Genomic DNA, 27713 nt, shown 5'->3' on the forward strand with positions numbered 1-27713 from the left:
GTTTCCAGGTCCCCTACAGTGCTGCACAAAGAGACCCCCGGGACCCCCAAGAAAAACAGCAGCAGCACTAGGGTGCCAGCAGGGAGACATGATGGGTGCGTTTTCTGGTTTCACATTGCAGCTCCTCTTACTACAGAGGACCATCTGCAATGCCAGAAGCCAATGAAGTAATAAATAACCCTTTTCCCAGACACTCAGCAGCCTTATCGTGCTTTGAGACACAATCAGCCCTGATCAACTGATGACTTTGCGCCCTTCCACCCAGATCGACATCACCCCTTCGGAGGGTGTCATGACCTCACTCAGCTCCACATGCTCTCTAGAGGGGAAGTGTGGGCACCATCACCCATGGGCTGTCACCACTTGCATGGCTTTGGATGGTTCAGAACCTGCAACCTTTGGTCCAGATGCCAGGGAAAGGGTGTAGATGGCAAGCTGGCTTTCACAGCTGATCAAATAGCCCCAAAAAAAGTTTTTAAATGGGGCTTTAGACCAATAAGCGAGTGACCCAAAAGTTAAATGTAAAAAATGTATTCAAACCCACAAAACCACTTCCCTTCAAATTCTTGATAGCAACCGTGTTAAATCATTAAGTAAGCAAAGTTCAGAGAAGAGCATTCACACCTTCTACAGCAAAACCCATCAGGGTGCTGGAGCTCTGCTCTCATCTTGTTCTCTTGTGACAAAATGCTGATGTGCAGGCCGTGGGGGGCCGGATGAAGCCCCTGAGCCTCGCTGGCAGGCACGTGCTGGCCTCAGAGCATTTCACAGCTGAATGGCCCCAGTCTTGTAAACATGCAGTTATGCCGGGAAGTTGCCATGTGTGCTACAAGATGCTGGGGTGAAGTTTCAGTTCATCTGCACTCACTGTGGACTTTGGTTTTTGACGATTCATGTAAAAAAAAAAGGCCCATTCTTAGGTGCTACAGCAGTGCTACCAGGTACACAGCTGCCACAGAGCCTCTTCCAGCTGGCCTTTGTCTCTTTCAGGATATGCCCGCTCTGCGGAAACTTCTTATTTGTGGTTATTATTGGTTATTCATATCTCAGTGTGAATAAAGGCTGTAAGATTCCATTTTAAGAGCAACAGATGGACATAGGACACTTGTCTGTGTTGTTGTTCAGTCGCTCAGTCGTGTCCGACTCTTTGCAGCCTGATGGACTGCAGCACGCCAGGCTTCCCTGTCCTTCACTATCTCCCAGAGCTTGCTCAAACTCATGTCCATTGAGTTGGTGATGCCATCCAACCATCTCATCCTGTCATCCCCTTCTCCTGCCTCCAGACACTGACTAATCACTAGACAAGGGATTGAAAAGAAATCTTTATGCTCCTCAATGAAAGCACACACCTCCCAACCATCTACATTGTGCCTAGTGCTCTGTGCTCTGGGAGCAGGCAGAAATGAAAAGCCTCAGTTCTCATCCTGTTGAGAGTTGTGCCTGACACCAGCTCTTCTGTTGGCTTGGAACTTGACCTTGCAAATCTCTTAGTGCTTCCTGGCAGACCTCAAGAGCTAGAGGACCTAAAAAATGGAGACACTAGAACAGAAGGGAAGGGTAAAGAGCAGCGTCTAGAGGAAGGAGAGTGACAGAAAAAAGCACAGTTGAGAAAATTGGTCTGATTAGGAGACTGAGCCAGATCAGGAGTCCAGAGACCCTAGGGTTGTTCCACGTCGTCACCTGGAATCGTGGGCCTTCAAGAGGCATTATTCCTTGCCCAGGTCCTGCTTTATTAGATAAATGAGGAACATGGAATCCACCGGAGGTTCTCTACCAGGGTCAGTCTGCCCCCTCAGTGGGTATTTGTCAATGTCTAGAGACATTTTTGGTTGTCAGAACTGGAGAGAGGGGTGCTCTGACATCCAATGTGTAGAGGCCAGAGATGCCACTCAACATCCTGTAATACACAGGACAGCCCACCACAGAGGGCCATCCCACCTAGAATGTCCACAGTGGTAGTGGGGAAAAACTCTGGACTGCCTCGTTTGCAGGGTCTACTAAGATCCACGTGGTTTATGGCCCCTTGAAAGGGGATTGGTCTGGAGCCAGGAGTCCAGCGGCCCCCCTTTGCCTTTTCCCTGGGGTCTAAGAGGCAACCTGACCCATCATACTTCGAAATTTTACCTTGTTTCCTGGCATCCGTGAACTCCTGTCCCACAGACGCAGAGGTTGACCACTGCTACTCAAAGGGAGGTTCAGCCTGCGGCAAAGTTGGAAGGTGAGTGAAAGTGGACCAGTCAGCAAATAAGCCATCCCCATTCAGCAAATCCACATGGGGGCCATTCCGAGTCTGCACAACATGTGATTCACCTAAATCCACTCATAATCACTGATCCTCCAAGGCTGCTGCAAAGGCCCTTTTGAATCCACAATTTGTAGCAATTGTATATTGTTCAGCTGGGGTCACACAGAGTCGGACACAACTGAAGCGACTTAGCAGCAGCAGCAGCAGCAGCAGCAGTTGCTCAGTCGTGTCCGATTCTTTGTGACCCCATGGGACAATTATATACATCATGTAAAAATTAAATACCAAAGAACACCCTGAAACAGATGCCAGCTGCTCTTCCTGAAAATTGTTTGGTGAGTGCAGCCAACAGGAGCAGAGGTGCTCCTGTGGTTTTAGAGAGGGTTGGAGAGGTTCCAAGAGTTTACCAAGAGTTATAGGACCATTCTGCCCTCTGCCACCAATACACCTGGTAGGGAAGGGACCAATGGGAGAGGGAAAATGTTAGCTCCCTGAAGGACGCCACAGGAAGACTCCTGCTGGAGCAGTGGGGGCTGTGTTTTGTCAGCTGCTTGGTGTGAGAAAGGAGGTTCCAAACCCCTAAGGCCAGCAGGGGTGTTAGTCTCCTGCATCCCACCACTCCTGAGGCCCGGGACAGCCCCAGGCACTCTGTTGAACAGGTCTGAGACCACCTTCAGCAATAACCACACACAGTGAGTTATGAAATTCCTCTCACTTGGCTGGTCATCAAGACCCCGATGTTCTGTGGTGTGATCAGAGGCCTAGTGATGCTCTTCCCAGATCCCTCTCAAAATATAGTGGAAAAAAAAAAATCATCGGGAAAGATGGAGAATACATGTGTCCCTTGGTTCTTGCTCAGATTACTGAAGTTACCTTCTCACTGGTCTCCTCACAGCTGTCTGGTTCCCCTCCAATTTTCTCACCAGCTCAGTCAGGGTGATTCTTTCAAACTCAAAGTTAATTATGCTACATTCCTACATAAACACATAGAATGGCTCCTTTTTGCTCTGCAGATCAAGATGGAATTACTTAACAGATCCCAAAAGGCCTTGCATGGATCCAGCTGTATCCTGCCTCTCAACTACGTTTTCTGGGCTCCACATACACTGGCTTCCTTTCAGTTCTTTGAAGGCTTCCTGCTTATTTCTGCCACAGGACCTTTGCACATACCATTTCAGTTGCCTCAGTGTCCTCCTCCTCCCGGCCCCTGCTTCAGTTTGTTCTCCCTTCAGAGCTCAGCTCAATCGTTGCCTCCCTCACAAAATCCTGTCCCACCTCGCTCACTGCATCATGGCACCACTTACCTCTTCTTCGTAGCTCTTTACACAATTGCAGTTCTGCATTGACGTGTGCATGGGTGTTCAGTAAATACCTACTGAGCAAACAAGCAAATAAATCATTCCTTCCTGGTAGAATACTCTCCTTGACCACACATTCTTATTTCTGTCTCTTTAGTGGTTCCTCTTAGAATTTTCTGTCCAACTGTTGGCTGGCTATGCAGCATGCTAGATCTAAGTTCCTTAACCAGGAATCAAACCCATGCCCCATGCATTGGGAGCATGGAGTTTTAACCACTGGACCTCCAGGGAAGTCACACCCACTCTTTCCTGTGTGAACTCTTCTCTCATTTTCCCATGCTTACAAAACTTACCTGTCTCTCTGTATGATTCTAGAGCTCCCTATTTGTACCTTTCAATGTAATTATTAAATTTAAATTAAATTAATTATTAAATTAAATATGTAAAACATATATTTAATTATCAAATATACAGTTTAATTAGCATCCATCCTAGGCATGTTAGTCTCTGGAGAAAAGAGACTCAGCCTAGCATACTCTTTGAATTCTAAACTCTGGAGAAAAGAGACTCAGCCTAGCATACTCTTCTGCAAAGCTGTATGTGCTTAATAAATATTTGTTGAACTGAAATGCCACTTGTTAAAAGTCCAGCGTTAGGGAAAAAGTTTCAATTAGTCACTCTCAGATAACACATACCAGTGACATTCTGCCCAGTTGAGCTCTTGAGATAGGATCCAGAATGTAGAAGGGAAGAGGTGCTTTCTTCACAGAGGGAGAGAAATTAGGTATATTGTGAGCATCTTCTATGTAAAAATAAGCTATGATCATCTTTGGGATTTCTCCTCTTGTTCCAGATGGCTGTCAGAGCAGTAACACTATTTCTCTGCAGGTAAGGTTGTCAGCTTTAGGAAGTAAAAATAGGGGACTCCCAGCTAAATTTGAATTTCAGACCAACAAATATTTTCTTGTAGAAATATGTCCCAAATATCTCATGGGATATACTAAAAAAAATTATTCTTATTTACCTGAACTTCAAATGGAGCCTATTCTGTATTTCACCTAACAACCTTAACCCCATGCTTCTGCCGTCTAGTTGATGATGCTGTGATATTAGTCAGTAGCTCCAAATAGCAAACACAGACACACAGAGACACGAATGCCGGCAGAATGACCATGTGAATGCAATTCCTTCCCGGTGTTTACGGGCTTGTCTGTGTGGCTGTTGCGTCAGCACCTGAATCATCGCCATCCTAGAGGGCAGGTGTGGGTCTAGTTTTCTGTGTGTGCGAAGCCCTTTGGATGGTGCAGCCATCACACTTGCCCTAGATGCCTAGCTGTCTTGCTGCCTATTGTGTTCAGAAGAAAGCAGTGAACTTTGTTCATAGTCTTTATATCTTCTTACAGATTTAGAGATAATGGTTTCGCACACATACAATTATACATGCAAGAATGGAAAAGCAGAAATTCATTTTGAACACTTTAAATATGCAAAACCGAAAAGTTCAGGATTTAATTCACAATCAAATGGGGTTGTGCAGGGAAAAGAAAACGCGTAAATTCTCCGGCAACATTCTGGAGATGTATGGCTTTTCAAAGAGGAGGAAATAAAAGTGAAGAATGAGACAGAGGCTCTGATCACATCTTCCCTTCAGAAACACTGACTGCTACATGACACTTACTCCCAGTGACCTTGACTGAGGAGGCCAGATGCTCACAACTGGGGAGGCTTTGTTTAATTTCCTCATGTCTTTTCCTTCCCTTACAATCCTGCAAGGTGAAACTTTATTATTATTATTAACAAGAATTAAAACTCCGTTTGATTTGACAAGTGTTTTTGAGTTAAGGGACCATGTGCACGTGTGAACACAGCACAACCAACATAGGATGTTGCCCTGAGAACCTATTAGGACTGAATTCTCTACATTTTCTTTGGACCATAATCTGATCCCTTGTCCTAGAGGTTCTTGCGAGATATGTCCCGGCTTCCTTGGGACTCGGCTGTTTGCAAGAATCTGAGATTGTTAAGACAAACTTAGACATTCTTCTGTCCCTACAGTTGCCTCAGACGATAATGTTTTGTTCCTAGGCGACCATCAGGAAGCATCAGAAACATCTTGCTCAAGCTCAATTTTCTAAAAGAATGATTTCTGTGTTGAAATAGAGGGGGGTGGGGGGTACATTCCTATCGTCGCTCTCTGTTTAATTTTTATTTCTTCTTTTTTCTTTAACGGATATGTTGGACCCCAGGATACAAAACCAATTTACACACAAAACAAGACATGCATTTGAGAGGCAGAACTTTTTTAAGGCAAATAGAACTATGCCAGGCCAGGAATGCGTTTCTCTCTGACTTCTCTCCATTTCTGACTTTGCACATTAAGATAGCAATGCTTTGCCTGTGCGGAAGGCTCTGTAGAATCAGATCGTATAAGGGACATGGAACAAAGATGTCGACTTCCTAGCAGCTGCTTTCTGATCGCTGGGGTGTTTCTTTGGCCATGGAAGTGGGTACTTCCAGGAGGCCTGGGAAAGGTCAAGCATAACTTCCAGGGTCTTTAAAGCCAATCGGCACTGAATCGTGTTTTAGTCTGTATCTGTGCGTGTGTGTGTATGTGTGTGTGTGTGTGCACGTGCGTGCGCAGAGGCGTGGGGGCTGTCTGTGTGCATGTGTCAATTTGTTCTGCTCCATTTAAAGGGAAGGAAAGGCCCCAAAGAGAGGTATGTTAGCACACAGTTTACAAAGCGAACAGAGATAAATGAGTTACCGCGAGGTGGGGAAACCAGAGCCGGTTTTGATATTTCAGTGGGAACCTGCTGCTCTCTCACTTGACTGGCACCTTCTTAGACCCTCGAGAGCCCTTTTCCGATTTTTGTATTTGTCTATATTCTCAGTGGCCTGTGGGCCAAGAAGTTCATAACACACTCAGGCTGGTAAAAAGTGACAGCACCATTGTTTCTGGAGAGGCTTCCACTGCCGCAGCTAAGAGCCCAAAGACAAATCTGAGGATCTAGCCGGGGTGGAGCTGCCACACCCAGGCCTCAGGATCAGGCTCTAACTCACACGTTTCAGCCCGTGACTCACAGGTCAGATAACATAGCCTCACACTGGGGCAGAGCAAAGCACACGGGTTCGTGGGGAGGTGTTTACGTGAAGTAAAAGCGGGAGGAAAGGGGAGAATTCTGCCCTTCACCCTCCACTCCACACACACACACACACGCACACACACAGACTCAGGCTGAGGTGTATAACAACACAGAGCCCGCAGAAAACAGACCCTGGGATGAACCCACAAAAAAATTAGTCAGACTGAGGCAATTGAGTGTGAGAGTTACTTCTTTGTAGAAACACCGGGAAAGAACGACATTCTTCAGCAAAACCAGGCCAAGCCCTCGTTTTGCTTTGTTTTCCCCTTTTAGTTCCGTTCCTAACGCCCCAGCGTGTCTCTGAGACTTCCATGGGTCACAAACCCATCAGTGGGGGACCTGGATCCGATGGGGGAGGCCTGTGTAGGTCGCTTCCACAGCAGATGAGCAGGCTCAGTGTTTTCCCACCAGAGTGCTAAGGGTTAGTCGCTCAGTCTGCCCGACTCTTTGCGACCCCATGGACTATAGTCCGCCAGGCTCCTCTACCCATGGACTTCTCCAGGCAAGAATACTGGAGTGGGTTGCCATTTCTTCTCCAGGGGATCTTCCCAACCCAGGGATCGAACCCGGGTTCTCCTGCATTGCAGGCGGAACCTTTACCATCTGAGCCACCAGGATCCTAATATGCACCCTTCCCACATTAAAGAGGAGAGAGAACCATGGGAGCTGGTTCTTCCGGACACAACTTCTCCACTGCAAAGCTGGTGTTTTCCACTACCCTGTGGATTTGAGCTCCTTACCTGACTGCCCAGCCTCCAAGATCCTCCTGCTCTCTGTTTAATACCAACCTCCCTGAGATGTCCCCATCATAGGTGTCCCATGACTAAAAGACAAAAGACCCAGGAAGGTGATTTAAACAAAGCAACCACCACCACGTAACATCCTTATTGTTGCCCCAGACCTTTATCTCCCCTGAAATATAAGCCATATTAGTTATGCTTGAACTGACATTTCCATGTTGAGAGACTTAAGAGCCAGAGAAAGAAATAATAGGCCACCAGTTTTTTATAAGGCTTTAATTTTTTTATAGGATTGCATTTATTCTTTCCATCAAATGTTATATTTCTTTAAAACTCAAACAGTGCCTTATCCCATACTCCATTGTCTCCTTAAGCCCTGTTATAGGAGCAAAATTCTGTCTCCACAGGTGGAAAATCCAGGCACAATACCTAGAGAAATTAAAATATGGTGCACTGGCCGGCAGTTAAAGATTACAATTAAAGGTAGTAAGGAATTTGCAGGTGTGTGGTTTTATTCCCCAATCTAGTCAGAAGAACCATTTTAATACTCTTAGTCAGAGATTTCCACCTGGGGCCTTATTAAATTGATTTGCAAATGAGAACTTTGAAACCAGGGCAGAGGGTGAAGTTTAAAGAAGCCTCGCTTGGAGGAATGGGAGGGTGTTGCTGTGCCTACTTACGGAATCTCAGCACGTTTTGCCAACACCTTTATCCCTTTATCCCAAGGGAACAATTGTAGTCAGGCTCAAAGACTGTCGCTGGACTCAACTAATGGGTCTTTCTGGGATCTGGGGAGGAAGGACTGGATGAAGCAGGTGGGAGGGGGTGGGTGGCAGGACCGTCAGCTAAAGCCTCCTCGTAGATTCGGAACGGATTCTGGGTACAACATCATCTCTGTCCTCTTTGGTGGTTAAGGATGCCCAGAGATGCTTCCCCTTCTGTGATGCAGAGGAAAAGTAGAGATTCTGGAAGCCACCCTGAGGAGGTAACTAATAAAGGGTGACAAGTAGGGATTCCAGCAAGGCTAGCGTACGATTGTCTCATCTTCATGGCATGTCTAGTTAAATGTGGGCTTCGGCTACTGTGCTTGTCATGGGGCTCTAACTCATCCAGAGCCAACATCTCACCAGTGTTATGACGTTGTGCTGTCCTTGACCTCTAAGGACAATGGCCAATTGGCAGATGGAGCAGCAGGGACCCTTTCCCCTCCCAGTCGCAGCTGTTCCCTCCCTCCCACTCTCTCGATCACACGCAAGGGCCGGGGTCTGGCTCTGCTTTGGCCATACCCATCCATGTGCGCACCTCTCCCCGCGGAGTCACAGGAAGAGGGAGGGCTCGTGGTCCAGACACCTCTGTGGTTTGGAGAAGACTGGGAAAGATCGGGTCCTGGCAGGAGCCCCTTCACAAGGGCCTCTACACTTGTGTCAGCATGCAGCAGGAGGGCAGACTGACAGCAGAGGCTGGGAGGAAGCCCACTGCAGCAGACAGAGTGCAACCTCCACACAGCAGGAGGGTCATGCGGTATATAGCCTCTCGGCCTGTTATGAGTATCTGCCACAAGCAGAGGGCTATTCTGACAGGCGGACAAAGCCTAATGTGTGCACATTCAGCAGTTGTCACACCGGTACTATGCACAGTTATACTGTTTACCTAGTAGGTACTAGTGGCTGACACTGTCATCCTCGGATGCCCATTCTCCTCTTCCCCAGAATAAAGACTACATTTCCCAGCTTCCCTTGCAGCTAAGTGTGGCCATGTGACTGATTCTGGCTGATAGAATATCCGCAAATTGTCCTCGGGCACCTTTCAGGGAAGAGGCACCTTTTTTTCACGCCTCTCTTCTTGCTGGCTGGAAGGAGGCTGTGATGGCTTGAATCTGAGCTGCCTTGGACATTGTATTGAGGATAGCAAAGCACACAATAGGAGGAACTTAAATCTCTGCAGACTTTATGAAGCCCTCAAACAGCCCTGGATTGCTTTCTTCTGGACTTCTAATAAACGAGAATTAACTTCTATCTTTTTTAAGCCCACCCATCTAGGGTTTTTCTATCATTTTCAGTCAAACTTAACCTTCAATAGGACTCAATACATGTTTGTTGAGTGACTGACTGACCTATTGGGTGATTAATTTAAAAAACTGAATGAATGTCATTCTAGGTACTCAGCACTTTGTCCTCAGCCCTATCCATGAGATTTGAAACCTGCTGACTCTTAATGAAACCCTTGCTGTGTGACCCTGGGCAAGGCATTTACCTCTCTGAGGATCAGATTCCTCATCTCTGGTATGGGATTCCTAACCCCTATCTGATTGGTTGTTACAGAGATTAGACGATACCCTTAGATGGCAATCCGCTCCAGTATCCTTGCCAAAAAATCCCATGGACAGAGGAGCCTGGTGGGCTACAAGTCCATGGAGTCGCAAAGAGCCAGACACAACTGAGCAACTGAGAACAGACATACACATTAACTATCAGGCACGTAGTAAGACCTCTTTATGGTCAATACAAACAACAGTCTCCCTACCTCTGGGAGAACTTGCTTCTCCTCTCGCTCTAAAGACTTCACTTCCCAACACCTCCCAACTTCTGCTTTTCCTTTATAAATTGAATCACCATTTATTGGTTGTTATCATTCTGTATTCTCTCACAAGCACTCAGTTCATACAACTGACACCATCTTTCCAGATGCGTACAGAAAACTGCATAGCTCGTCTCTTTTTGTGTTAGCCTTTGGAATTGCACCTAGAAAGAAAGGCATGAAGTCAGTGATAAATTGTTACTGCTAGAAAGAAACTGGAACGGTGGTTGTGCTTGTCAGGGATTTGGAGTGGTGGGGAGGAGGGGTGGAGAATGACTGCTGATGGGCGTGGAGCTTCTTTTCAGGGTGATGGAAATGTTCTGGAGTGGGATAGTGATGATGGTGGTATAATTCTGCGAATATACTAAAAGCCACCAAATAGTCCATTCTGAAATGGTGAGCTGTGGGTATGTGAATTGTGTCTCAGTAAATTGCCTGGGTCAGATAAGGGATTGCCTGCTTCCAAGACCAGCCATTGTGCAAATGAGGGTCACTCGCCACACACAAGGCATAGTTAGAGGGTCGCAAGTCATACACAGTGGTGCCAGGACGCCAGTGTTATAGGAGGTGGCCCAGAAGTGAGCCTGGCACAAATTCACGAGAAGGACTCATCCATAGAGACTGGAGGATGTTTCAGGGAGAAGGTGAGACTTCAGCTGGGGATGAGGGAGGAGTTGGATGAACTTGAAGAGGTGCAAAAAGAGACATTCCAAAGAAGAACCTAGAAGGAGTAAGAGATCATAGTATTGTCTTTACTATGCGGTCATTGCCTGTTTAATTTCATTTCTTATTACAGTGTTCTCAAGGGGAGGTGGGAAGACTGGTCTCCAGGACAGAGGAGTTGGGAAAGCAAATCCAGGCAGAACAGGGCAGAGCAGACAAGTCTGCTCTGTTGATACCCTGGCCCCATCTTGATTCGAGGGATGCAGGGTATAGTCATCCGGGGCCCTGGAACCCGGTGGTCACACAACACTCTTTCCCATGCCTTTCTATGAATACCTGTATCCTGGCTCCTCTAACCTGCCGTGAAGATGGCCTGTTGGAATAAAGACATGTCGATTGGCCTGGTCTCTGCAATTGTTCGTTGTTACTGCTAAGTCACTTCAGCCGTGTCCGACTCTGCACGACCCCATAGACAGCAGCCCACCAGGCTCCCCCGTCCCTGGGATTCTCTAGGCAAGAACACTGGAGTGGGTTGCCATTTCCTTCTCCAATGAGCGAAAGTGAAAGTGAAGTCACTCAGTCGTATCTGACTCTTAGTGACCCCATGGACTGCAGCCTCCGTCCATGGGATTTTTCATGTAAGAGTACTGGAGTGGGGTGCCATTGCCTTGATCTGTCTAAACTCTGAAGAAGATGAGGTTTCTTTGTTTGAAAGAAGCACAGCGCTGCAAGGCGCAGGGGAAATTCCTAGGCCAACATCTTGTTTTATGTGGATGTGAAGTGAAAAACCTCTCGTTTTGTAAGCTGAGCAAAACGGAGGTACAGCAGAAGCGAAATGAGTATGCACGGGCCTAAATACCACTTTGAAAGTTCAGGGCGGACTTTGTTGGCTAAACCACAGCACATCCGGGAGGTTTCAATGAAGAGGCTGGCACGAGGCCTTGGTTTTTCTATAAAATGCCATAGGGTAGTTGCCAAACTACGGTGCCAGGTAAGTTGGTCAAGCCCAGGGCCTGGAAAGCCACAGAGAGGTACAGATGTCATATTCTTATATTCCACTTCACTGGGATATTTTGCAGGTTCCCCCTTTGGGGTAATGGAAGTCTGTGTCTCTGGCATCTTTTTATCCTTCGGTATTAACGTTGTTATTATTTTGCTGGCAGCATAGCGTAATATGACTGCTATTTAAATTTCTCTCCCCCGTCCCATAGTACTTGTCTGCCATGAAAAGAAGTGGTTTGGCATAAAGTGAAAGTTTTTAAGCATCCATTTTCCAGATGGACCTCTCTGTTAAATTTATATACATATATACCAAAAAAAAAAAAAAAAAGCTAAAGCATGTGGAATGCTCCTAAGTGAGTATTATTGTTTACTAGACTTCTTACTCTGTCTTACGGCATTTTATAATAAAATATCAGCAAGCTCGTAAAGAGGGCTTTTTCTAAGGTCCATAATCTTTCTAACCATAACAAAAGGGCAGTAAATATATTGTACAAGAGTGCGATGGAAAAATGTGCTGAAGTATTTCCATAAATCAAATGTAGCACTTTGGCATTGACTCTAAAGCATTAAATTTAGTAAATTAGAACCAGATGATTTTAAAATAGAAACTTACATAACTTTACGGTGTGATTTTTTTTTTTACACGTTTATCTTCGTGAAGTCCCCTTGGCAGCTACCGTAATAGGTATTTAAGAAGTAAGAGCAGCGTGTGAGTGTTTATACATCTTTGTAATTTCCACCGAGCCTGGCATTCTGTTGGGTAATTAGTTAAGCCCTGGTGGACGAATGAATGAGATCTCAGCTGTGATTAACAAGTATAAGTTAATTGGCAAAGGAAATGTGATGTAAACATTTATATGGATCTCCAGGTAGACAAGATACTGCTACCCCACACTTAACAATAAAATTCTGCCTTGCTCTTCCTTTCACTGGTGAATCTGTGTATCTAAATCAATGAATCTGAAAGAAAAGGGTAGATCTGCTTCTCATTTGGGTCACCAAATTCCCAGTGGAATTTTCCTAACACATAAGTCTCCTTTTTATTTCTGCCTTCTTAGGAACCAAGGGGAAATGCTCCTTTCTGTCATTTCTGTCTTCCTCCTTTCATTCAGACACAATATCACAAGGTAGCTGGTAGCTCAAGGGCAAGTTGGGCGTTAACGCAACACGCAGACTGAGAAGATTCTAAATGCAGTGCCACGTGGGGGCCCAATGCATAACGTATCATCTGTGCGCTTCAGGAGAATACTCTCTGGCAGAAGGTTAGTCAGGACACTGCAGTTGCAAGTGAAGAAAGCTCAGCCCCAACCAGGTGAAGCAGAAAAGTGTATTTATTGCTTGAGCATTCAGGCTAAGATTGGAGTTCAGGCATGGTTGCATGCAGAGGCGCAGACAGCAGGATCAGAGTTCCCATCATCCCTCTACTTCAAATATCTTTGCTTCTTGGATGTGTAGCCATGGTCTTCCCAAGAAACAGAACCAGTAGACCAACAGGGTGTGTGTGTGTGTGTGTGTGCATGTGCAGAGAGAGACTGATTAAGGAATTTCTCACATGACTGTAAAGGTTGACCAGTCCAAACTCTGCAGGGGAGGCTGGCAGGCTGTAGACACCAGAGAAGAGCTGACAGTGCAGCTCAGTCCAAAGGCCATCTGGAAGAACATTCCTTCTTCCTGGGGGACACTGGTCTTTTTATTCTTAAGGCCTTCAACTGATTAGGTAGGTCCACCTACATGCAGCCTTATCTGCTTTACTCAAAGTCTACTGATTTAAATGTCATTCTCATCTAAAATGTATCTTAACAACACATCTAGGTTAGAATTTGACCAAATAACTGGATACTGTGGCCTAGCCAGGTTAACACGGAAAATGAACTGTCACACGCAGGGAGCTGAGACCTGGTGCTCTGTGACAGTTGGGGTGGGATGGAGTGGAAGGTGGGAGGGGACAAATGTATACCTATGGCTGCTTCATGCTGATCAATGGCAGAAACCAACACAATATTGTAAAGCAACTATCCTCCAATCTACAAAAAAATTAAAAGCCAAAACGAACCGTCACAATATGCGAATAGGAGGAATTGATAAGAAGCCTCTGGAATACTTGGGTGCAGGAGGAAATGAGAGTCTGGAATTCAGAACACAGGCCAGGGTATGCGATTGTCATCAACGCAGAAATGAGAGCAGAAGTCACTGGAGAAGATAAGACAGATAAAGGAGAAAATACTGAAGGATGCACCCTGGGGAAAGCCTGCCTGAAAAAGAAGACAGAAGTGTAGCTTCCCTTGGTATCCTGGATGGGCGCCAGGATCTCCCGTGGATACCAGAATCCGAGGATGCTCTATCCATGGGCTCCATATCCACAGATTCAACCCGCGCTGGATAGAAAAATCTACACCATCTGCGATTAGCTGAATTCGTGGATCAGAACCCTGGATACCAAGGACCAGGTACCAACTGTACCCATCAGTGAGAGAAGAGTAGGAAGAGCCCACTGCCGTAGAGGCTGAAGGAGGAGGCCATTCAAGATAGCAAGTGGAGGAGAAGGTCAGGAGCAGAGGGACACAGATGACCAACTTGGGCAAAGGAGGGTGAGGGCCTCACGCCACGCCATCTGCAGACCCAGTCCACACAGCACCCAGGCCCACACCAAGAGTGAAGCTGAGAGTGAGCCCTTCACAGTCTGACAGACATTAGGAGTCATTTGTAATAACAAGAGAGTTGGACCATAAAGAAGGCTGAGTGCCGAAGAATTGATGCTTTCCAAATGTGGTGCTGGAGAAGACTCTTGAGAGTCCCTTGGACATCAAGGAGATCCAACCAGTCAATCCTTAAGGAAATCAACTCTAAAAATTCATTGGGCTGAGTGATACTGAAGCTCCAATACTTTGGCCACCTGATGCAAACAGTCGACTCATTGGAAGACCCTGAAGCTGGGAAAGACTGAAGGCAAAAGGAGAAGAGGGTGGCAGAGGATGAGATGGTTGGATGGCATCACCGACTCAATGGACATGAACTGAGAGATAGTGATGGACAGGGAAGCCTGGTGTGCTGCAGTCCATGGGGTCGCAAAGAGTCGGACATGACTGAGCAACTGAACAGCAACATAATAGTAACAATAAGCAAGACTTGTACTTCCTAAGTCTTTTTCATTCTGTCTTTCTAGTAATGTATTTTTAAGCGTAGCCTGATGGCTTGAGAATGGAAAAGGCCGCGATTTTACAGTAGGGAGCATGTGCATGGGGTACACCGGCCTGGATGCAGGTGGGTGGAGAGGGTGTCAAAGGCAGAGGCCAGGGGGAGGGGGTCGGGACTGGGCAGTTCAGTGTCTGGTGGCAGCAAGTGACAGAGAGAGAAGAGCGCATGCGTGGAGTCGGGGGCAGGAGAGGTGGCCTAGGAGAGTCCAAGAAGCTGGGGAGTATGTCAGTGGTCCAGGTTCGTTCACCCACGATTATAAGTACAAAAATTTAGCATTCTTTCATGACTTGTTTGGGAGCAAAACCTGCCTGGATTGGCTCAAAGTGGTGCATATTCCTCATTCACCCACTTTGGTCCAAACGTTCACACGTCTGCTGAAATATGAATGAATCTGTGTGCGGTGTGCTGGCCGGGTCCCCCTGGGAGTCCTGTTGCATGCCAAATAGACGTGAAATCGGTCCTGAAAAGCTGAAATACTCAGAATTCCACAGCTCGTCTGGCCTCCAGGTTTTTGAACAAGGAACCATGGATCTGTGTTGAGGATGAAGAAGGCGTGAACATCCTTGTAGAGAAGGGGATTCGAAAGACCAGGGGTGGGAATGGGAGCACGGAGAGGTGGGGACCTGAGTCCTGGGGCTGAGTCCTCCCCTCCTTGATGGGGAGGATGGAAAGCACAGAGCTGTCAGGCACTGTGAGTTCACTCAGTTGTGCCCGACTCTTTGTGACCCCATGGACTGTAGCCTACCAGGCTCCTCCATCCATGGGATTTTCCAGGCAAGGGTACTGGAGTGGGTTGCCATTTCCTTCTCCAGGGGATTGTCCTGACCCAGGGATCAAACCCAGCTCTCCTGCATTACGGGCAGACGCTTTACCATCCAAGCCGCTAGGGAAGCCTTCAAGTGGGAGGATTTCATTTCCTGGTGACCTGACTGCATGGGGTTTGGCTTTTGAAGACAGACAGCAACCTTGAGATGGGAAAATTTCAAGGTGGGGAGCGCATGGCCTCCAGCTTCTATGGACGGGAGGGCCACAGCCTGGCTGCTTCTCCCAACCCTCCACCCTTCCGAAGACCAGGAGCTTCCCAGGCTGGTTAGAGCCTGAATCGTGAGAATCACAGGCCATCAAAGCTGGAAAACCCTTGCAAACCTCCCCTCCCTGTCTACACCTTCTGGTCTAAATCTCAGGGTGCCAAGACTTAAGCTAAGGGAACGGCTACTTAGCATCTGTAAACCTCAGGGCTGTGAGTGAACCTTTAGGTCCTGCACGTGCCAGTTCACTAGGCTTCTCCTGGCTTTCCTGACGGAGAAGAGAGCTGCTTGCTGTTTCTTTCCAGCCTCAGTGGCCAGGAAAGAGTGTGCCGGCCACACTCGCCCAGCCCGTCGAGGGTGGACGCCGGAGTCTCCACCGCCGCCCAGGCTCCGGCCCACGCTGGAGAGGCATTCCTCCAGCAGACAAAATAAAAGATCGCTGATAGCTGGAGCGCTTTGTTTGCTCTCTAAAATGAATCAAACTCTTCAAAAGCTTGGATTCAACAGCACATTCCTCCATCCCCCCCCAACCCTCCTCCTCCCCACCCCCCACCGACCTCAGGCCCTGCATTGCTCAGATTCCTTCGGCCCGCTCCTCAGCGCCAGCTGGCGGCCGCCAGGGTCTGCTCAGATGGGCCAGATGCCTGGGGACGGGGCCTGCTGGACATTCTCTGGCCTCTCCTGAAATGATCTATCCGGGGCCTCCAGTTAAGTGACTGTTCAGTGCTTGAAACACTGTGCCAACCCTCTCATTTCCCTGCTCCCTCCATTGTTCTCCGCCCACCTCCACCCTGAGCCTCGCTGGATGCCAGATGGGAAGGGTGACTTTTAGCCACCCGTGCATGCGTCCAGAGATTGGTAAAGCTCAGGAGTCGACCGGAAACAGAGCATCCAACCCCACCCGAGAATGTAGGGCAGGCCGTCCACCAGCTGCTGCCCGTCGCACCTGGACGGGAGCAACGCGGGGAGAGTAAGAAGGGGTGGCCAGAGCTCTAGCACAACACGCCGTGTTCTCATGTCCGGGCACAGAGACAGTGACGCTACGGATGCAAGGAGAGGTCAGGAAGTCTTTTCGAATTTAAGAATATACAAAGGAAGAACAGAAGTTACCAAGAAGGAACCATGGAGCCTTTGTCCCCTCTTAGGCTTCCCCGGTGGTTCAGTGGTAAAGAATCTGTCAATGTAGGAGACTCAGGTTCGATCCTGGGGTCAAGAAGATTCCCTGGAGAAGGAATGGCAACCCACTCTAGTATTCTTGCCTGGAGAATCCCACGGACAGAGGAGCCTGGTGGGCTACAGTCCGTGAGTCTGCAAAGAGTCAGACACAACTGAGTGACTAAGTAACACCAGTTGAATGCACACCATGGAGCATATCACTGTGTTGGATCCTGCCTTCAGAGAGAGCAGAGGCCATCCTCCGCCCAGTCACAGCACGTCTGTTTATTTGGTCTTGGCAGATCACCTTGACCTATGTAAAAGCCCACAGTCCAAATTTCTACCAGCAGAAGAGATTTCCATGACAGTTTCATATAACAAATCGTTTATTTGGACACACTAAACGTGCACGAACAGAACACCTCAAGGCTGGGGAAAACAGGACGGAGCCCTTGGCAGGAGTCTGCACAGTTTTACTGTGAAAAACTCCTTCTGTCCCACTGAACTTCATTCCTCTGCCCAGCTGGATACATACAAATAGTAGAAATCTAAGCCTTTGCACATTTACGACGATAAATAAACCTAAATCTTTATTATGTGTTTCTAACTTTGCTTATCATTTCACTCCTGAGTTAACTCCCCCAAATCCTTTCGTATAAAGAACATACTAAATGTTAAGATGGAGCCTCACAAATTCTTGTCATATTTCCCTAGAGTTAAGTGGATTTACTTAACATATAATTTATTCTGTTACTTTTTTTTTTTTAGTTCTTTGCCCGGGAAAGATAGTAATTAACTATTCCCAAGTTATAATAGCAGTATTCTGTATGTATAGAAATTTTGCAGCTGCACACGTTTTTCAAAAATCAAGTCAAGATATTAACCATCACCCATTTACAAGAGTCTTTGTAGCATGTTAGTGACACTGTGTTACATGTATTCTTGGAAGATTTATCAAGGACTCAGAGGGGCCTAGGGATTGCAAGATGGCTTGGTGGTAAAGAATCCGCCTGCCAATGCAGGAGATACAAGTTCGATCCCTGGGTCGGAATAATGCAGATCCTTGACCACCCCGCCACCTGGGAAGCCCTAACCAGACAAAAAAGGGAGGGAGGGGCAGTGATTGCTTAGAGTGGGAGGTGTTCTTGCCCCTGCCTGCTGAACAGTAGCTTATTTTTTTCCAAATTGACATCAGTGAAGGCTTGGTGCGCGGACAAGACATAGGGCTTTGAGAAGACATAGAATGCGATGCAATGACCTACACAGCTGCAGAAAGGGATCCTTTTCTACGTCTACAAGTTGCTTAAAAATCTCACTGTGGAGAAGGCATTCTCAAGGGTGAAACAGGACCAAGCAGTAACTGAGCACTAAGTGATATGCTCCACATGCAACGCTGTGTGTAGAATCCTCTGAGGATCTCTGTTCATGTGTAGGTACCAAGGTCTCCCATCAGCCCTGCTGAATCCAACTTAGAGGGGAGAAGCCAAAGCATCCACAACTGGTTTTTTTTTCCCCCACAAGGATGAAATTTCCACATTTATTTTTCTTTCACGTGCATAGAAAGCTGAGTGAAGTGTCCTGTGAAAGGGGCTGGGCACAGAGCTGCTGCAGCAGACTGGACTTTGCGCTTCAAAGGTACACTGGTCATTTTGAAAACAAGATGCTGTGATTTGTTTTTAACTACTAATGAGTCCTTGGGTTTCCCATTTGGGTCTTAAACTGCCAGTTTCTCCAAGTTTCTTTCCAGATGACACACTGCGTTATGCACGATGGCACTTAACCAATGTGGCATTTCATGTTTTACTGCAATTACTGAACATCAAGAGGGTATGCTAGTACGCCTTGCAAATTCCTTTTGTTGACGTAAATATGGAAATGTCGCAACTGGCTTTTAAGGGAGGTCAGATTGAGAAGCACTGACCCATATCATAGGTGATGAGAGACACTGGGAACTGGAGGAATCAACAAAGGAGAGACTTTGTAGGAAAAGGTTCCATGAGGAAGATGGGGTGGAAACTGGAGGGAAGACAGGATGTAGGTAAGCAGAGGATGAAAGGAAGGCAGTCTGGGCAAGAGGGACCACATGCATACACACACACACACACACACACACAGACTTGAAAGTACGAGTTAGTAAGATCTGTGTGTGTTTTTGTGTACGCTAGTAGCCTTATTCACAACCGGAGAACGTACTTGTTCCTCAGTTAGGCTTAGTCCCACTAGGATGGAGATGCTAATTTATTGATCTCACAAATGGGACTCAAATAACCAAAGCACACAGATGACTCCTGGTAGCATGTAGCACACAAACCAAGGAGCCAAGAAGCCTGGGCTCACATGCCAGACCTGCCCCTGCCTGCTTGGACCTTTGTGTAGGTTGAACAAGCTCTCCAAGTCTCCGTTTTGTTACATGTAAACCTAGAATATTGTGACCCACCTCATTAGGGCTCGTTAGGTGAATATTGAGTGAAATAATGTTTGTGATTTGCCCAGGACAGGACCTAGAACCTGGGACAGTTTCCAGGTACAGACCCCTGAATGAGCCGGGATCAGTGGGCTGTAGCAGAAAATTCCCAATGACCCATCTTTGTTTGGAGAAGTTTCTGGAGACTTATGGAATTGAAAAGTTGCTGCTGCCAATTATTTTCTTGAAATAACTCTGGCATAATGTAGACTCTCAAAAAACAAAACTGGTATCAAACTAGAAATGGTAAAAGATGGCTCTAGAGTGAGTATTTCTAGATTGTGTCTCAGGAGATGTGGAAGAACTCTGCAATGTGTGTATCTTGCACTGCTCTAGAGCATGGGTCATCAAACTTTTTCTCTGGAGGGCCAGATAATACATTTTTCCAGCTTTTCACCACCTCTGCTCACACTTGCTCAAGTCTGCTATTGCAGCTGAAAGTCAACGTGTAAACAAACAGATGTGTCTGTTCCAATAAAACTTTATTTATAGACACTGCAATTTGAATTTCATGTAATTATTTCTTGTCTTATGAAATATCATCCTTATTTAGATTTTATTCTAATCATTTAAAAGTATATAATCTATTCTTAGCTCATAGGTCATATAAAAAGCTGTAGTTATCAAACTGCCCTGCGTCCAAGAGCCAGGACAGGCAGCAGGCCTTGAGCTGGTCTGAAGCTCCCCATGTAATAAATGGAAAGAGCAGTCCCACCTTCAAACAAGAGTTTCCCTCCCTCTCCTCCTAAACAACAGGCAGAACCTCAAGTCAACAACATTCTTCTAAGAAGCCTTGGTCCTCTTATTCATTCAGAAGGCATTTCAGATCCTGTAAGGTATGAGCCTGCAGGGAACTCAGGTCACCTGGGAGCGGGGGACCCAGATATCACCCAGTCATCAGGACACTGCGGGGAGGAGCCTTCTGCTAGGGCCTCGGTCCAAGCACAATAGGGGCATAGTGAAAGGAGGGAGGAATTCGTTCTGAAAAGGCGAGGTGGGCCGGGTGGGGGTGTAGACAACGCAGGACAAAAGAGTTAGTGTTGGGACGGGGTTGGAGAGCAGAAGAGGCAAGGGAGGACATTCTGGGCGGAGGGAACTGTCTGTGTAAAGTCAGGACAGTACAAGCGGCTCAGATTCAGTGAATCTGCCCCCTCCCCCACTCTGCCCCAACGTGTGGAGGATGTCGATGGGAGATGAGGCCAGAAAGGGAGGCTGGGCTCGGATCATAGTCCATGCCGATACATGTGGATTCTATTTTTAAGGCACTGGAGTATTTTTAAAGGCTTTTAAATATAGTAGTAACATGATCGACTCTGTATTCTAGAAATTAAGCAAGTGGCGATGTGGAATATAGACCAGAGCGGGGAGAGACTTCAGGCAGGGAAACTGAAAGTTGTGGCTGGACTAAATCAGACAGGAGATACAGCAGACTGACCTAAAGCGCTGACTGTGGTTAGGATCCTCCTCGAGCAGGGTGCCCCCTGGAGCGGCAGCTTCGTCTTCCTTTCCCCAGGCTAGACCGGGTGACTCACTAGGTTGCTCCCTTCCCTCACAGGCTTGGGCTTTGCCCTTCACTCTCAGAGAGAAGCCACGTGAGCTCCTCCCAGTGTGGACGGAAGAGCCTCTTCCCGCCAGCACCCTCTCTGACTTTTGCTGCATCCACGCCAGTGCCCAGTGGCAGCTGGAAAATGGTCTGGACGGCCCCTGTGTCATTTCCCTCGTTCAGGCCTGCACGAGCTTCTGGTGGGTGGGGGTTGCGGGGGTCGGGGGAGCGGTGGGCAGAGCCCTTGGCACAGGTGGCAGCCAGGTGGCAAGACCGACAGGCTGAGAGACAGGTTAGTGTCCAAGGCCCGGGGGCCTGGACCACTTTGGGAAGCCATCCAAGGGAGCATGAGGGTGGCTGCATAAACCAATCGCCAGTGTTTATACAGCACAATTTAAACAGTTATTTCTGCATCCAAAAGCTCACTTAGTAGATGGAGAGGGGGCTGTTTCTGCTTTCATTGAGAGAATTTGTGTTTCTCCAAAGCTGTTTTGAAGAGAACATAGCAGATGACACTAACAAAGTAACAGTTTCAGCACTTTGTAAGTTGCATGAGGAAAAGCCTCAGTATTTCAGTAGTCTGCTGTGCATGAGGACTTACACAAACCAAGGGTAAAAATAGAGAGGGCTAGACCCTTTGCTTCCCTGCTCAGGACACTCCGGTGACTTCCTGTCACACTCAGGAGAAAATCCAAACCCTGCCACCACCCTCTCTCCATCCCTCCTGTGGGTCCTCCCCTCTGAGCATACTAACCTGCTTGCTCTTGAACGCACCGAGCTCACTGGTATCTCAGGCCCTTTCCGTGGGTCATTGTCTCTGTCCGGAAGGTTCTTTCCCCAGATCTCAGAGTGGATCCCGCATAATATTCAGGTTCCTGCTTCCATATCAACTCCTTAGAGGGGCTTGCATGACCATTATCTCTAACATGAAACACCCCTCACCCACCCTGGTCTATGAGGGTGGAACCTGTGAGAACCCACCTTCTAGTGGTTTTTCCCTGCTCAATATTTTTCTTCATGGCATCCACCACTTCAAAATTGTATAATATATTCCTTAAACTGTTGTCCTCCAACTCCTACCAGACTGTGAGCTCTGAGAGTAAGATCTTTATCTGGGCTGCTGTATCCTCCTTTCCCAGAACAGCCCCTGGCATGTGGTAGGTGCTGAATTGATGTTTGTTAAATTAGAAAGCTGCCCAGGGATGGGGTGCCACAGAGGTGGGGACATTCCTCTAGCTTCTTCTGAGTGCCCACCACACTTAACAATATTGATAATAGTCTAATAGTGATAATAGTTATAATTAATCATTTTAAATTAATTTATATCATATAACATGAATACTGATATAATGATATATATATATAATTATATATATATAACGATATATGATGTTATATGATATAGTCATAAAATAATACAAAATAAATTTAATATTAAAATAATAATAATGGAAATAATACTAATAAGCAACCATTTCCTAAGGTTTTGTTGTTATTGTTCAATCACTAAGTCATGTCTGACTCTGCAACCCTGTGGACTGCAGCATGCCAGGCTTTCCTCTCTTTCACTGTCTCCTGGAGTTTGCTCAAATTCATGCCATTGAGTCAGTGATGCCATCCAACCATCTCATCCTCTGTTGTCCCCTTTTCCTCATGCCTTCAATCTTTCCCAACATCAGGGTCTTTTCCAATGAGTCAGTTCTTCGCATCAGGTGGCCAAAGTATTGGAGTTTCAGCTTTAGCATCAGTCCCTCCAATGAATATTCAGGACTGATTTCTATTAGGATTGACTGGTTGGATCTCCTTGTAGTCCAAGGGACTCTCAAGAGTCTTCTCCAACACCACAGTTTGAAAGTATCAGTTCTTCGGCACTCAGCCTTCTTTATGGTCCAACTCTCACATCCATACATGACTACTGGAAAAACCATAGCTTTGACTAGACGGAACTTGATAGGCAAAGTGATGTCTCTGTTTTTTAATACGCTCTCTAGGTTTGTCATAGTTTTTCTTCCAAGGAGCAAGCATCTTTTAATTTCAGAGTAAAACTAATGTTTTACTATGTGCCAGACTATTCACTTTTATCCACATGATATCATTTAATCCTCATTATAGCCCTAGCAGGTTGGTATTATTCTCTATTTTACATTTCAGAACGCCAAAATTAGCAAGTTAGAAATTTGTTGAGATTCTAACACACGTTTACCTGACTGTAACACCTTTGTGCTTTTTTATATATATGTAACTAACAAGGCAGCGACCCAGACCACCTTGAAATGAACTTCAGGTAGGTTTTCAGGTATATTCTGTATAGAACAGAAGCCGGAAAGCAGGAGAGCCACTTGGGGTGAGTTAAGCTTTTTACCTAGAGAATGAAAAAGTCCTAGCTATGCTTTGGGAAACTGTTCGAAAGCATTAAAATGAGGTGAGATCGTGTTCACTATTCAATGATGTTCATCAAACGAAACAGGAGGTGATTCAGCTTTACTGCTGAGGAAGCCAAAGGAATGTTATCTAGATCTCCTGGAGGCCAAAGACTCATCATCTTACAGATGAGACGGCCTGTGACATATCCAGGCAGACACCAAAAGAAGAATTTCCCGCAAGCTAGTGACTGTCCCATGAGTCTGTAGGACTGTTAGGAAGGTCCCTGCAGTGTGTGGATTATGCTGTCTAGTTTCTCAGTTGTGTCCAACTATTTATGACCTCGTGGACTGCATAGCCCAGCAGGCTCCTCTGTCCATGGCGGCATCATATGTCACATGCTTAATGCGTGTTCAGAAGGACCTTGCAAAATCACTCAGGCTCATTTTCCCTCTAAAGCTAAATGAGGGAAAGAGGCCTAGTGGAGGTCCAAAACGGTGAGTCAACCTTGCCGTGATCACCTGGGCCTGGGTGGGGTGTGGCACTCTAGGAGTCCTGTCCAGGGTGGGGGGGTCCTCTTATTTAAACTGTGTCCGGAAACCCCTTTTGTAGGACAGCTGCTCTCCTGTACTTTTTTGCTTAGCTCATAAGTTAATCCACTGGGAATTGGGAAGGAAAAAAATCAAACTGATTCTCATCCAACCTGGTCGGGAAAAAAAAAAAAAAAACACACCAAGGGCTGAGTTTTTCCATCAGAGTCATGTAGTCTGGTTGGAGTCCATCCCTTTCAGGGACAGCCATTGTCTATATTCACCAAGTCTCAATCCTGAGGTCCCATGAAAAAGAATTTTCCCCTCACTGCTCCACGCCTCAGAAGAGTTGCTGAAGGTGGCCGTTTCTGTCCTCTCCTGGGTGATCTTTCTCTCTATAGAAAGCATGAAGCTGAACCAAATGTTCCATGCGTTACTGAGAGAAGACTGGTCTTTTTAACCAACTTTCTCAAACAGCAGGCATTTTTTTGGTCGTTGTTCCCCAGATAATAAGTGTTGGTGGGTTAATGGGTCATCTTCAGGACAGAGGTCAGAAGGAAAAACTGCAGTGTTCAAAGCTGGAGCTAGAAATGCCAGCCATCAAAGAACGCAGTACTTGGTGAACAGTGATGATGTATGGGGCGGGCACACTGGCCAGCCCCATCGAAGAGGTCACAGCTAAGCTTTATCCTCTACAAAGCCAGAGGAGGTCTCTGAATGCAGCTGACCCCTCAGCTCCCCGAGGCCCGGGTGAGAAGCCAACCAGGGAATCCCTGGTGCCCAGCTCCAGAGTTCCCTTTCACTGAGGGAGAATTGTATTCTGTCGCCTTGCAGACTGACACTGCAAGTACTTTGAACACTGAAAAGAACACACACACAAAAAAGCAAACAGCCACAAGGACAGGGAGGGGAGGGAGGAGAGAAAGGGAGAGAGAGAGATAGCAGCAGGGGTAGTTAGTAAAAAGGGGCCCCCCGGAGACAGAAAACCTTTTGTTCCCTGAGTTCGTTTCATGTAGAGCTTGTGAGGTGAATGGCTTTGGAATGAAATGGATTTATGAAGGAGTTGCTAGGTCGCATGGCTGTCAGACTGCTTTGTGAATTCCATTTCTTTAAAATTCGGATTAATCTTTAAAAAAAATTTTTTTTAAGTGTTCATCTCCTCTTCCCAGGGTTTTGGTAGAGGTTCGGGGTAGATGAAGTATAAGGTTTGGTAGGATTCCGGGAAGGTTCCCGAGTTTCTTTTCCACCCTCTCCGACAATGTAAAAATAAATGATCGCATTACAAGTTCTTTGTCAGTTTCCAGGAGTTCGGGGTGGGCGGGGCGTCCGCGTTACCTTGGCCCGCGAGCCAATGGCGAGGCTATATGCAAACGAGCTCCGTGCTCTGCCGGCCGGGACGAAAACAGTGAGCTCAGAGGCTGGGCGGGCTGAGCGGTACCGAGGTCGGTGCTGCGCGGAGAAGCGGCCCGAAGCTCGGCGGTCCTCGCTTGCATTTAAGCCCAGCGCTCGATGGAGGGGCGGGCTCGCCGGTGCTTAGGGCAGTCTCGCTAGTACAGGAAAACGGCTCAGTTCACCGCTGCCGAGATGAAGTATAAGGTAAGAGTGACTTATGCAGAAGGTTTCTCTGTGTATGTGTGTGTCCACCACTGTGACAACTCCTCTGCTGTGCCCCCAGAGGGGTTCTGAGATGGATCACCGGGTTGCCAGACAAGCAGGCAGGCAGAGATCCAGCCTCTGAGACCTACGCCGGGAGCTCGCAGCGCGCCCAATCCACCCCCGCTGCAAGTTCCCCGGCGTCGGTCTCGGTCTTGGCGCCGGGGTATGGCAGTCACTGCAGATCGGAGGGCGTCTAACTCCAAGGGGAGCGCGCCTGGGCTCAGGACTCCCGGGTCCCGGGGCCTAGCCTCCACTACCCCCACGCCCCCGGAGCCGTAGTAAGAGAAGAATCAAAAGTGCTAAGTCTCTCAGGCTGGCTATTTTCAAGCAGTTTTCATCCTTTGCATTAAAGCGTTCGCTTTGGGAAGCAGTTTGCCATATATAATTTTAGTGGGAGAACTTAAAGTTTCCAGGTACTATTATACAGCTGATGATGGAGGATTTTGATATCCATAAAGGATGTTGGATTCAGAACCAACTGAATATATGCTATTTCTTGGAAATACTTTCATGGCGTTTGAATGGACGGAGGGTCTGAAGGCTCCATCCAGTTTATTGTCTCTGAAACTCAAAAGAGTGTCAGGACGCTCAGCAGCCTGTTTTCCCATGCATTTGTGTGTTTATTCCTGGAAAAAGGATTATAACTTATTTAGAATATACTATTTTGTCTAAGTTGCCTCCATCTAACCAGGCTAGCAGCTTCCAGAGACCCCTATTCAAGCTGACTGCACAGAATCGAAGGTGAATTTTCCTTGGAGGATGAACACTTCTGTTCTGGAATAGACACAGTCCTAGAGACACAGGGTCGATCCCTGGGTTGAGAAGATCCCATGGACAGAGGAGCCTGGAGGGCTGCAGTCCAAAGGATCGCAAAGAGTCCCACAGGACTGAAAAAGAGACTGAGCATTATTGTTACGTTAGCACGTTTAAACAAAGATACTGCTATTGAGATGCGTTTTGGCAAGGTATTTATGCTCGGGGATTGGCAATTTGAATTACCTGTCTGACCTGCAGGATTGTACCAGCTGAGAGCTACTTTGCCTTCTTTCTGAATCATCCAGCTTCTGGCTCATCCTTTCTTAAATGTGAGGTTGTAAATCCTCAGTCCTGGCTAATAGCCACTGGCTAACCTCCGTGATAAGCCTTTTATTCAAAAGCTATAAATCATGTTCAATAGCTCTAAATCTAACTGTTGAAAGTATCTATTGTGATGCATGAGTTATAGTTCTCCTTGAAAAGGTTAGAACCCTCTGAAGGCCAGGGGTATCAATTATCACAACTATCAGCTTTCCATTTTCTGCCTCAATAGGAAAGATCAGAGAGATGGATAATCCTGAAGATTCTTAGTATTTTTGACATTAGGATACAACCGGAGGCAGATCCTTCTACCTGGCAGGAAAGCTCTCATTCTTGAAATGGTCCACTGGTATTTACACAGTTCCTTTATTTAGAACAGTGATAAGATATCACTAATGTTAAGTCCCCACATATTATTTAGCCTTCAGTGAATCTTTGCCCTCGTCTTCCTACTGTAAATGCCTTTAGATTCATAAAAACCTTGGGGGAGGTCGGGGGTGGGGTGGGGGAGAAAATGTGTTCCTGCATTTATTGTTGGAAAGTATAAATAGCTGTTTTTAGCATAGAGTACTGCAGTCTGGAAAGTGACAAAAAGTCTCAAGTCACTTTTATTCAGTGACCTCATCATGTTTAGTTTTATTTTGTGGAAAGAAAACATCATGGCAGCTGATGATGTGAACTGTGGTTGGCATTCATGGGGAAACCCTGCCTCTCTGCTGGCAAACACGCTGCCAAATGCTGTGAAGATATGATTTTTATTAGCTTGTGGGCATCTTTACCAGCAAAACTTCTGACTTCCCCAACTAACCAAATGACAGATTGACACCTTGTGGTGAGTATAAACGGAACCAATAGCTGAAGCAATCTACTTTCCCTTTCTTACAAAATCTATTTTCTCTTTTTTAATAATGGACTATTTCAGGAGGAGATTTTGTTATTTTAAGTAGAGGAGATGACACAAAGGTAGAGGAATGATAAATAACAGTTTTTAAGACTCACCATGACAATACAGGGTTGTCATATTTAGCTTTCCCAA

At 46.7% G+C, this 27713-nt stretch overlaps 1 protein-coding gene and 1 long non-coding RNA gene across 3 annotated transcripts in view; one reads left to right on the forward strand and one right to left on the reverse strand.

The window, feature by feature from the left end:
* Positions 1–515: 515 nt before the first annotated feature.
* LOC138425319 (uncharacterized) lies at positions 516–21089 on the reverse strand. Its single transcript, XR_011251170.1, has 4 exons — positions 20946–21089; positions 3550–3617; positions 2125–2200; positions 516–1539 (listed from the first exon to the last, which is right to left on the reverse strand). It is a non-coding gene; the product is annotated as an uncharacterized lncRNA (long non-coding RNA).
* A 4244-nt stretch (positions 21090–25333) lies between these two features.
* NEDD9 (neural precursor cell expressed, developmentally down-regulated 9) overlaps positions 25334–27713 on the forward strand; it is a 53195-nt gene continuing 50815 nt past the window's right edge. The window contains exon 1 of one of the 2 annotated variants that reach the window (XM_069563066.1): positions 25334–25540. In XM_069563066.1, the coding sequence (XP_069419167.1) occupies positions 25529–25540 (12 nt within the window). In that variant the 5' untranslated portion in view covers positions 25334–25528. The remainder of the gene's footprint in view (positions 25541–27713) is intronic. The other variant, XM_069563067.1, reaches the window with a different exon arrangement.

This window comes from Ovis canadensis, chromosome 20 (genome assembly GCF_042477335.2).
Source record: "Ovis canadensis isolate MfBH-ARS-UI-01 breed Bighorn chromosome 20, ARS-UI_OviCan_v2, whole genome shotgun sequence".
Lineage (NCBI taxonomy): Eukaryota > Metazoa > Chordata > Mammalia > Artiodactyla > Bovidae > Ovis > Ovis canadensis.